At 41.5% G+C, this 12,881-nt stretch overlaps 1 protein-coding gene across 4 annotated transcripts in view; it reads left to right on the forward strand.

Annotated features, from left to right (window-relative positions):
• The window catches only part of LOC122549012 (matrix metalloproteinase-16-like), a 252,380-nt gene that overhangs the window by 101,687 nt on the left and 137,812 nt on the right, over positions 1–12,881 (forward strand). Inside the window, exons 3-4 of one of the 4 annotated variants that reach the window (XM_043688128.1) lie at positions 4,904–4,918; positions 7,186–7,308. The exons of 1 other annotated variant lie outside the window; for it this stretch is intronic. In XM_043688128.1, coding sequence (XP_043544063.1) covers positions 4,904–4,918; positions 7,186–7,308 — 138 coding nt within the window. Of the gene's footprint in view, positions 1–4,903; positions 4,919–7,185; positions 7,309–12,881 lie in introns of those variants that run through there. 2 more of the 4 variants (XM_043688130.1, XM_043688132.1) reach the window with 2 other exon arrangements.

A 12,881-nucleotide genomic window follows, 5' to 3' on the forward strand; every position in this document is an offset into this window, starting at 1 on the left:
ATTGCATCCGTTGCTCCAGATGAGGTCTGCTTTACATTGGGGAGACTGGACGCATTCTCGCAGAGTGCTTTAGGGAACATCTCTGGGATACCCGCACCAACCAACCATACCGCCCCTAGGCCGAACATTTCAACTCCCCCTCCCACTCTGCCGAGGACACGCAGGTCCTGGGCCTCCTCCATTGCCACTCCCTCACCACCTGACGCCTGGAGGAAGAACGCCTCATCTTCCGTCTCAGAACACTTCAACCCCAGGGTATCAACGTGGACTTCACCAGTTTCCTCATTTCCCCTCCCCCACCTTACACCATTCCAACCTGCCAGCTAAGCACCATCCTCATGATCTGTCCTACCTGCCAATCTTCCTTCCCATCTATCCAGTCCACCCTCCCCTCTGACCTATCACCTTTGATCTCCAGCATCTGCAGTCCTCCCTTTCGCCCCCCCCCCCCCCCCCCCCCCCCCGAAATTAGAAGTATAAATAACAGTGGGCATCATTAACCTCATTGTAATTTTGACAACAAAATGCAGCTCAATGAATTTGCCTGAAGCTAAAGCTGCAGTTGCCTTACAGGTGAATCTCTTCAAATGTTACAACAACAGCAATTCTAGTTGTTTGGAATGGATAACATTTAACCTTTCATTCCTACAGTTTTAAAAATGTGCAACGAATTCCCTCCACATCTGCCTCAGTTATAAAACCCTGCTAATTCTGCCACTGCCTTGAATAGACTACTTTGCAGCAACTGCACATAATTGTAATAGGAAGTCAATCCAATTTGCAATAAAATGGGATGCTGCCCACAATGTGAGACCACCTGAGGGAGGTGTTCTTACATGTCTTTCCTTTCTGGAGTAGCATGCTTGTTATCTGAAATGTTCAAAACACAACACATTAACGTAAATGAAAGTGATTCAAACAGTCGTGTTTATTTGATTAAATTGAGACAGGAAAAAGGGCATGTTACAATGTGAGTGGAATGTTGTACACATGCATATTTGTAGTTTTTCATTGTCTGAGAAACCAAAGCTTCAAACCAGCTGCCACATCTGACATATCTATGGCTAGCATTATCCTTATAGAGTGGCTGAAGCAATTTGACAACTATAAATAATCCATCCATTAGCTAGTAGTCTAGCTGATCACACTGCTAATTAGGTGTGAAGAACATTTTCTTTAACCCACATCACACTTTTCAATCACTGAAACATCCACTTCTTTTTGACATAGTGCTTCTCTACTCACTGGAAAACTTTTCAGACCTCCAACCTCCCCAATCCCCAAACTCACATCGAAGTTAACACAAGAGTGGAGGAGTTGCATAAAGAAACATAAAGGGCAGGAATCTGACAGCATATCAGAGGACAGGATGCAAAGAGGCTGCATTTGTCTTTGTACAATATTTTACTTGAATTGTGCATCTGATGGTTTCATCTAGGATGCTTTTGGGCACTTGCAGAAATTAGAAGTGACAAGAAACTGCAACTTTTCCAGTACCATATCCCTCCAACTTGTGTGACTTCATGTCGATGATGTATACTGTTCCATTCAATTACTCAATTTATCCAAATGGACATCACCTTCAAGCAGCACAAAGGTTCAGGAACTCCTTTACCATGTGATCACATGAATGGCAACTCCTGAGCCTCCCTTCCTTCCTGCTCCACCAGTTGGCTCTTGAGCAACTCAGAGTCGAAGAGTGTGGTGCTGGAAATGCACAGCCGGTCAGGAAGCATCCAAGGAGCAGGAGAATCGAGGTTTCTAGTATATAAACTCTTCATCAGGATGCTGCTCCTTGGATGCTACCTGACTGGCTGTGCTTTTCCAGCACCACATTCTTCAACTCTGTCTCCAGCATCTGCAGTGCTCGCTTTCTTCCACTGTAGCAAATCACAGTATCCAATGTAACTTTGCCATGAAATCTTACTTGAGTGACAAAGAATGCACTGCCTAAATTCTCCTTTTCCTGTAAATAACTGCACAAAGAGGATTGAAGAGCAAAGGGCAGTGATTTAAGGTGATTGACAGAAGAAGTAATGGCAAATTGAAGAAAAACTCTTTTACAGAGTTTGAAGTGAGAATTGGGAATTCAATGCATGAGAATATAGTGAAGACAGATTCAATCACAGTTTTCAAAAGAAAATTGGATAAGTATCTTCGGGAAGGAAAAACATTATAGGGCTCCAGGAAACTGGGATTGAGGAAGTTACTCTTGCAGAGACCCAGAAAAGATATAAAGTGCCAAATGTCTCTGTGCTACAACCATTCTATGATTCTTTGAAAAGCACAGCATATTCCAAACAAATTATTAATTTTATTTACAGAAAAACAAATTCTAAAGCTTGTTGATCTTTGTCAACATAGTGCTCTGTTGATTTGGAGGTGCCGGTTTTAGACTGGGGTGTACAAAGTTAACAATCACACAACACCAGGTTATAGTCCAACAGGTTTATTTAGAATCACTAGCTTTTGGTGCACTGCTCTTTCATCAGGTGGTTGACAACTATAAATAATCCATCCATTAGCCAGTAGATTAGATTTTTTTAGATTACTTACAGTGTGGAAACAGGCCCTTCGGCCCAACAAGTCCACACCGACCCGCCGAAGCGCAACCCACCCATACCCCTACATTTACCCCTTTAACCTAACAATACAGGCAATTTAGCATGGCCAATTCACCTGACGCGCACATCTATGTGACTGTGGGAGGAAACCGGAGCACCCGGAGGAAACCCACGCAGACGCGGGGAGAATGTGCAAACTCCACACAGTCAGTCGCCTGAGTCGGGAATTGAACCCGGGTCTCTGGCGCTGTGAGGCAGCAGTGCTAACCACTGTGCCACCGTGCTGCCCACAGTAGTCTAGCTGATCACACTGCTAATTAGGTGTTATGTAATTCTTAACTTTCTACTTCCCTCCCGATACCCAACTATTGTTTGACAAAAACTGTCAGAAGCTTTAGCATATGTTGTTATCCTAAGATTTTGTGGTGTTAGCCAAAAGGATTCCTGCACTACAAGTCTTGTACCCCAGATCTCTTGCCTCACAGACTTAGTACTGCCATATTGATGTAGGGGTTTGTCACTCACCTAGTGTTAATAAGATGACACAATCATTAATAGTTCTACAGCTATAATCCTGTGTCACATTATGAAGACCTTGGTCTTCTACTTGTAAGGGGGAGGTGCTAAACTAATTGTTTTTGTTTCTCTCTGCACTGCTATGCAGTCATGGAAGAGAGAAATTCAGTAACAGATGTCAGTGTCGTCTTTCTTCAGGTGCTACAATTAACTTCTGGTTTGTCAAGATCACCCTGTCCCAAGAGGTTGTGCAGTTCTTTTTCCCCAATGTCTCAAACAAAATATATATCCTCCTGTTAGAAGTTTATGCATTTCACTCTTCTGTTTGCCCAATAATGCCTGCATTGCTGTTCTCCTGCCAACTTAGAATAAAGATGTGGGTTATTGAAGCCATGAATGTATTCAACCAAATGTAAAGGGAGAAAAGATCCTCAAATGATGGAGAATATTGAATCTGCACAGCAATTTAGAGCAAGGTGGAGATGATGGCTTAGTGGTGTTGTCACTGTGCTTATTAACTCAAGGATTCTGGGTTCAAATTCTGCTGTGGTGGAATTCAAATTTGATTAAAGAAAACCTGGAGCTAAGAGCTCATGAAATCATTGTTGGGGAGGTGTCCTTCTAGCTCACTAATGCCCTGTAGGGAAGAGAGCTGTTTGTCTTACATGTAACTCCAGACTTACAGCAATGTGGCTTATTCTTAACTACCCTATGGGCAAGAAATGCTGGTCCAGGCAGCACATCCTGTAAATGAATGGATCCTGTTATTGAAGTATCCTGGACATTTAGCTATTTACACTTGTTTTACACACAGAACAAAAGGCAGCTTTTATGCCGATTAGCTGAGGAAAATTTCATGAAACTTTCTTGCTGGTGAATGATAAACCTTTTGCCTTATGGTAGCTTAATGACAGCCCAACAGAGATGGAGGAATTGGGAAAGACAAACATCTGGACCACTGTATGCGACAATAGTAACCCTTATAAGGTCATCATGGAAGTGGATGGTTTCATGAAGGCCATGTATAATTGCAACAAGATGTCCCTGTACTTTACTCAAATCCATTCATTGTATAGTGAGACAGCAGCCAATTGTAGTCCCATCCCCCAGCACCTCATGGAATTAAGCAAACTTTTCATTTGAATCTGACACACTCTTAAGTTAGCATTCAATCATATAATGAATTTGCTCACTATATTGACAATTTATAATTTGATCTAATTTCGAGTGCTGTAAAAATTGTTAAATTATCTGATATCTTTTCATAATTTAGATTGAATTGTATTTGCATAATTAATAGTGAATTATTTTACTTAGTTGCAATTTTACTTAACCACAACCAATCTAATGTGTTAAGTTCTGATGTTAGATTTGCAATAATGATGGAATAAGTGCGTCATTTTTGTGCTGTATATGTTGTAGCAAAGAGAAACATAAGATGAGTATGAGTGTTCACAACTTCCCAAATTCAGATTGCAATAAGTGGACACCTGCCCTTGCCCCTAACATACCTAACAAATAAATATCCTGAAATTATTGTGCCAATATTTAAGAAACATTCTTTGTACATTTCTCTAAAAATAAGTATGTGTCTCTAAAATCAGGTTGCGTTTTAAGCAAATGTGTTGTACTTCACTCTTTTTCTAGGCAAATGTCCTTCTTGATAAGGTAGATTGGCACAAAGTGCTTAAAAGTCAGTGTTGGTTCTATGTAATTATGTTACATGTACAGCTTGCTTTAGTTCACTTTATTGTATGGATAATGACACCTTAATAGCTTCACTTTTTTTTTATTCTGCCCCTTGCTTCTTTCATGTGATATAGTGATATCACCTTGAGGTGAGAATCTGTTTTGTTTGTCTTGTTTGAAAAATCTCCTCATGTTCAGAGGTGTTTCAGTTTTGCTGTGGTGTGTGAACTTATTTGTTGTAAACAGTAATGACTGCCTTCCAGATATAGTTCTATATTTTGAAATGTAAGTAATATAAGTAAAATTATTTCAGAATTGTTTATTGTCATGATATACAACAAATGTTTCAAAATTTATCGGAAGAGAACTTGACCTTGCCAGGATTTGAGTTTTTGCATGAAATAATTAAACCAGTTAACAGTTGTGAATTGTAAAGTATGTTAGCAAGCGGTTAAAGCACTTAGTCTCGGATCAACAAGAATTAATCTTTAATGAATTAATTGTGCTGTTAAATGGAGACCTTTACATTACACCATGGGGATATTTTTTCTGCTAGTTAATCATCACTAAGATGCAAAGGGTGATCGAAATTATAGCTTTTGGCTTGTTCTGTTCCATATTTTACTTATTAACATGACATTTGTTCCAATATGCATATTTACCTGAAGGTTTATCCAGTACACCAAAAATTGTATCATTAGTACTTCAGCATTTAAACAAAGGTACCTTAATTATTCGGGCCACTCAGCAAAATGAAAAGATACATTGAAATGCTTGTAATCAACCATTGGTTTAAAACGTTAGATATCGACTGATTGAAAACAGTGGAGCTGGCTGAATATTCATCATGAGTAAAAAGGATTATAATGTTATAACCAAATGATTAAATGGCCAAAATATATTTTATTGATAAATACTGATAAAATTTAATCAGGTCCATTAAACCTTTGTATTTTTAAGTGGGAATCTTTCTCTGGAATGTTTCCTCAGATGAAGCAAAAGTCTATTTCAAAGGGACTAAAACTCTAATCACATTGAATGAACATGAGTGGCAATGATATGTTGGTATTCATGGGGGGATATTTTGAGTGCCCTGCCAAGTGGGAAATGAAGCATTGGTTGGGTGCCTGTGTTGCAGTGATCCATCCCCCACTCTTATCATTCTAGCTGAAGTGGGTTAGCTCAGTTGGATGGTTAGTTTGTGACACAGAGGAATACCAACAGTGTGGATCCAAATCTTGTACTGGCTGATATTATCATATAGGGTCACAGAGATGTACAGTATAGAAACAGATCCTTTGGTCCAACTCATCCATGCCAACCAGTTATCCTAAACTAACCTAGTCCCATTTGCTAGCACTTCGCATATCCCTCTAAATCCTTCCACTTCATAGACCCATCCAGATGCCATTTAATCGCTGAAATTGTACCAGCCTCCACCACTTCCTCTGGCAGCTCATTCCATTCACACACCACCCTCTGCGTGAAAAGGTTGCCTAAACTATCTCACCCTAAACCTATGCCGTCTAGTTCTGGACTCCCCACCCCAGGGAAAAGACCTCGTCTATCTATCCTATCCATGCCCGTCATGATTTTATAAACCTCTATAAGGTCACCCCTTAGCCTCCGATGCTCCAGGGAAAACAGCTGCAGCCTATTCAGCCTCTCCCCATGACTCAAACCCTCCACTCCTGGCAACACCTTTGTGAATATTTTCTGAACCCTTTCAAGTTTCACAACATCCTTCCGATAGGAAGGAGACTAGAATTGCACGCAATATTCCAAAAGTGGCCTAACCAATGTTCTGCACAGCCACAATATGACCTCCCAACTCCTGACCAATAAGCATACCAAATGCCTTCTTCACTATTTATCTACCTGCGACTTTACTTTCAAGGATCTATTAACTTGCACTCCAAGGTCTCTTTGTTCAGCAACACTCTCTAGGATCTTACCATCAAGTGTAGAAGTCCTGCTCTGATTTGCTTTCCCAAAATGCAGTACCTCACATTTATCTAAATTAAACTCCATCCACTCCTCAGCATAGGTGCCACCTTCTCAATCCTACCCCTTGCCTGAGGTATGGTGACCTTCATGTTAAACTCACCACCAGTCATCACTCTAACTAATGAAAGAGCAGCCCTCTGGGACTATACTTACCAGATGTAAAGTTCGACTTAGTTCAAAGGAAAATTGCTTAAGGTGTAAATCATGCGGTGGGTCGACTCCTGCTAATTTGTCAGGACTGTTAAAATCAGCCCTCTCCCTTTAAAGAACTGATGAACAGTTCCGCAAGCTCTTGGACTGAGGTTTTCATTTGAAAGAGCATTGAAAGAAAAATAAAGCAGTGAAGTTCATTGTTAAAAATTGAGAGCAAATGCACAGGTTTAAGGATGTGTTCTTTTATCTTTCACAGCTGGATGAAGAAGCCGCGCTGTGGTGTGCCTGACCAGTTTGGCACCAACGTTAGATTTAGTGTTAGAAGAAAGCGTTACGCATTAACTGGGCAGAAGTGGCACCATAAACATATCACCTACAGGTACCTGTGTACACACATCACCAAATCAATACTGCATCATATTTATATTCATTGTAAGTGTCCCATAAAAATGAAAGAAAAAAGAGGTGTCAGTGCTATAAACCTGAAAATCCTGAAAATACATAGCCTGTTGGTAACTGAAAGAGAACCTTCAGACAGAGGTTACACTTAAATATTTTTTTTTCATCACTGACCCTCCCAGCATTTTCCCTTGACTATCAGTCGTCTGTAAAGTATTACTTCCAAGAAATCTGCCACAAACCAGTAAAACAATTGTATTTCAGTAGGCTATGTGTAAACCAGAATGTATGCTAGCAAGCTTTGTTATATATTTGGAGTTTAAAAAAACATTGTCAATTGTTGAGTAAAAGTAAATATGTTTTATTTTGCTGTCCTGATTGCTGTTTGAGATGCAGTGATTTGAAGGTAGTTTTGACAAGAAAGCCTAATGATGATTAGCCTCCCAAGACTGGAAACTGTGGTAAATATAAACATTTTCACCACAGGGTAATTTTATCATTGTGTATTCCTAGATGCTAGTGCATATCATAGATTTGGACATGTAGCTTTGCAATAATTAATTTCAAAGGGAAGGTAGCAATGGGAGTATCAGCAATTTTCCATCAGATTGGAAGTTTTCACACTTTGCGTGAACAAAAGCGGCACGGTGGCACAGTGGTTAGCACTGCTGCCTCACAGCGCCAGAGACCCGGGTTCAATTCCTGCCTCAGGCGACTGACTGTGTGGAGTTTGCACATTCTCCCCGTGTCTGCGTGGGTTTCCTCCGGGTGCTCCGGTTTCCTCCCACAGTCCAAAGATGTGCAGGTCAGGTGAATTGGCCATGCTAAATTGCCTGTAGTGTTAGGAAAGGGGTAAATGTAGGGGTATGGGTGGTTTGCGCTTCGGCGGGGCGGTGTGGACTTGTTGGGCTGAAGGGCCTGTTTCCACACTGTAAAGTAATCTAATCTAATCTAAAAAAAAAGCAGGGACTGCAGGAGAGATGGATAAACATGGAGAGATGGTGCAGGAAGTCATTTAACTGAGGGAGCAAAAAGGAATATAAAGGTGGTCAGGTACAGTATAGTTAAAGGAATATGGACGCTGTACCTAACAGCTAGAGTTAGATCTGAAGGCAGTAGTGCTTGCACCCTACAAGATTAAGGCATTAATCAGGGCTGGAGAACAACTGGTGCTAGAGGGGAAAGATCCAGGAAAAAAATAGAAAAATAGGAAACAGGAGTAGGCCATGGCCCTTCAATTCTGTTCCCCCATTCAATATGATCATGGCTGAGCCTCCAACTCAGTCCTCTATTCCAACTTTCTCCAATGCCCTTTAATCCCTTTAACCCTAAGAGCTATATCTAATTCCTAGAAACCATTCACTGATTTGCCTTAGCTGCGCTCTGTGGTGAAGAATTCCATTAGCTTACCATTCTCTGGGTGAAGAAATTTCTCCTCATCTCAGTTCTGAATGATTTACTTTACATCGGAGAGTGTCACCCTGGGTTCTAGATCTAGTTGGTGTGCTGTATATGGGGATCATCAACATGGGAGAACTAAGGTCCTCTGAGAGAGCACCAACAGCAAGAGTTCTGATTGCCTCCACAATGGAGGCTACTCAAGGCACTTGCTGACTGTTCAGAAGATGCATAAGATCACTTGAATTGAAATCTTTCCTTTGTTTTGTTCTTAATTCCTTCTGTCTTCCGTCCACTCACAGACCTTCCTTTTTGTTATTTTCCCATCCTGCGTCCAAACTAGATTCCGTACCAGCATGATATCATAAATGTTACAGCAAAACGTCGAGCTGAGGAACCTTACATTTTGACAATTGAGTGTTTGTTGCCACAATTCAGTGTGCACAAGTTTTATTTGAACATTCAGCAATTTGTTCTAAATCTGTGAATCTATCATGAACTTCATCATTCAGAAATCTTATTCTTGCATCAAATCAATGTGCTTCAGACTGACACTTACTTGGAGTTTTTTTTAAAATTCATTCAGGGGATATGGATGTTCCTGGCCAGGCCAGTATTTATTGCCCATCCCTAATTGCCCAGAGAGCAGTTGAGAATCAATCACATTGATGTGAGTCTGGAGTCATATGTAGGCCAGACCAGTTAAGGATGGCAGAATTCCTTCCCTAAAGGATGTTAAGCGAACAGGTTTTGCTGACAGTTGGCAATAGTTTCCTGGTCATCATTAGACTCTTAATCTGAGATTTTATTTTTGTTAAAATCAAAAGCCACCATCTACAATGGCAGTATTAAAGTTTAGATCCCCAGGACATTACCTGGCTCTCTAGATTAATAGTCTAGTGATAATACCACAAGGCCATCACCTCCCTGTTGTGCCCTGTTAGCAAAGAACAGAACATTGATCAAGGAGCAATGGAGTTTGTACTGCATGCTTTGGTTATTGTTACTTATGCTTATGTTGTACTATAGTGCATTGCTACTGCTCTATGGTCCTTTCTGATGAGAATGTAGCATGGCTAAGAAATGGCTGCTCTGGAAGGTTAGGTAGCATGGCATCTGGGGGAGCTTGCAAATTGGAGCTACAATTGGCTTGATGGTAGGAAGCAGGGGGTAATAGTGGAAGGATGCTTGTCAGACTAGAGGTCTATGGCATGTGGAGTGCCTCAGAGGTTGGTGCTGGACCCATTACTGTTTGTAATCTATATCAATGATTTGGATGAAAATATCCAAGGCATAGAACATTACAGCACTGTACGGGCCCTTCAGCCCTCAATGTTGTGCCAACCTGTGAAACCAATCTGAAGCCCATCTAACCTATACTATTCCATTTTCATCCATTTATTTATCCAATGACCATTTAAATGTCCATAACGTTGCCAAGTCAACTATTGTTGCGGGCAGGGCGTTCCATTCCCCGACTACTCTTAGTAAAGAAACTACCTCTGACATCTGTCCTATATCTATCACCCCTCAATTTAAAGCTGTGTCCCCTCATGCTAGCTATCACTATCTGAGGCAAAAGGCTCTCATTGTCCACCCTATCTAACCCTCTGATTATCTTATATTTCTCAATTACGTCACCTCTCAACTTTCTCTCTAACAAAAAACCTCAGATCCCTCAGTCTTTCCTCATAAGACCTTCCCTCTGACTAGGCAACATCCTAATAAATCTCCTCTTAACTCTTTCCAAAGCTTCCACATCCTTCCTATAATGCGGCGACCAGAACTGTACACAATATTCCAAGTGCGGCCACACCAGAGTTTTGTACAGCTGCAATATGACATCTTGGCCCCAAAACTCAATCCCTCTACCAATGAAAGTTAACGCACCATATGCCTTCTTATCAACCTAGGTGGCAACTTTCAGGGATCTATGTACATGGACACCAAGATCTCTCTGCTCATCTACGCTACCAAGAATTTTACCATTTTTAGCATGGTTAGTAAATTTGCAGATGACACTAAAATAGGCGGTATCGTTGCAAGTGAGGAAGGATATCAGAAATTGCAACACGGCCTTGATCAGCTGGGGAAGGAAATGGCAAATATTGAGTTTAATGCAGATATGTGTGATGTCTTGCATTTTGGAAAACCAAATCAAAGTAGGAGTTTCATAGTGAAACTCAGGAGTGTAGGGGAACAGAGAGACCTTGGACTTCAAGTGCACGGTTTTTTGAAAGTTGAGACACAGGTAGACAGGGCTGTGAAAAAGACTTTTGGCGCACTGGCCTTCATCAGTCACAGCATTGAGTACAGAAGATGGGAAGTTATGTTGTGGCTGTACAGGACCTTGGTGAGGCCACACTTGTGTTCAGTTTTTGTCGCCTTGTTCTTAAATTGGAAAGAGTGTAGAAGAAATTTACAAGGATGTTGCCAGGACTTAATAGTCTGAATTATGGGGAGGACTCAGTGGTCTGAATTATCAGGAGAGGTTGGACAAGCTAGGACGTTTTCCTTAGAGCATAGGAGACTGAGGGTGGATCTTATAGAAGTGTGTAAGATCATGAGAAGCATGGATAGGGTGAATGACTCAGTCTTTTTCCTTGGGTTGGGGAATCGTGGACTAGAGCGCATCAGTTTAAGGTTAGAGGGCAAAGAATAAAAGGGAACCTGAGAGGCAACGTTTTTACACAGAGGGAGGTACACATATGGAATGAGCTGCCAGTGGAAGTGATTGAAGCAGGTATGTTAACAGCATTTAAAAGGCACTTGGACAGATGCCTAGATAGGAAAGGTTTAGAAAGATATGGGCCAAGTGCAGGGAAATAGGGTTAGCATGGATGAACATCTTGGTCAGCATGGACCAGTTTGGGCCAAAAGGCCTGCCTCCAAGCTATAGGACTCCATGACCATAACTACATTTTGGGAACACTAGTAATAGAAGTGAAGAACAAAGAAAATTACAGCACAGGAACAGGCCCTTCGGCCCTCCAAGCCTGCACCGATCCAGATCCTCTATCTAAACCTGCCACCTATTTTCTAAGGATGTGTATCCCTCTGCTCCCTGCCATTCATGTATCTGTCTCGATACATCTTAAATGACACTATTGTTCCCGCCTCTACCAACTCCACTGGCAACGCATTCCAGTCCCCCAAGCACCCACTGCGTAAAAAACTTTCCATGTATGTCTCCCCTAAAACTTTCCCCTCTCACTTTGGACTCGTGACCCCTAGTAATTGAGTCCCCCACTCTGGGAATAAGCTCCTTGCTATCCATCCTATCTATACCTCTCATGATTTTGTTGACTTCAATCAGGTTCCCCCCCTCAACCTCCATCTTTCTAATGAAAATAATCCTAATCTACTCAACCTACTCCTCATAGCTAGCACCCTTCATACCAGGCAACATTCTAGTGAACTCCCTCTGCACCCTCTCCAAAGCATCCACATCCTTTTGGTAATGTGGTGACCAGATCTGTATGGAGTATTCCAAATACAGCTCAACCAAAGTCTTATACAACTAGAACATGACCTGCCAACTCTTGTACTCAATACCCTGTCCAATGTAGGAAACCATGCCGTATGCCTTCTTGATCACTGTATTGCCCTGCGTTGCCATCTTCAGGGAACAATGGACCTGAACACCCAGATCTCTCTGTACGTCAATTTTCCCCAGGACGTTTCCATTTACTGTATAGCTCGCTTTTGAATTAGATCTTCCAAAATGCAAAACCTCGCATTTGCCCAGATTGAACTCCATCTGCCACTTCTCTGCCCATCTCTCCAATCTATTTATATTCTACTGTATTCTCTGACAGTCCCCTTTACTATCTGCTACTCCACCAATCTTGGTGTCATCTTCAAACTTGCTAATCAGGCAACCGATACCTTCCTGCAAATCATTTATATAGCTCACAAACAACAGTGCCCCCAGCATGGATCCCTGTGGAAAGAGGAATCGACCATTCGGTCTTGAATTTTCCCATCTTCCCCAATCCCACTTACTCAAAAACCTACTGCATTTCTGATGATTCGTAGTTCTGATGAGAGGTTGTTGGCCTGAAATTTGTGGTTGTGGTGTTTCCTCAGACCGGGGAGCCAGTGGCAGCTCTACTATGGATATTTCTGGGAGCCCCGTCACCATTAAATCAGAAT

Source organism: Chiloscyllium plagiosum, chromosome 4 (genome assembly GCF_004010195.1).
Source record: "Chiloscyllium plagiosum isolate BGI_BamShark_2017 chromosome 4, ASM401019v2, whole genome shotgun sequence".
NCBI lineage: Eukaryota > Metazoa > Chordata > Chondrichthyes > Orectolobiformes > Hemiscylliidae > Chiloscyllium > Chiloscyllium plagiosum.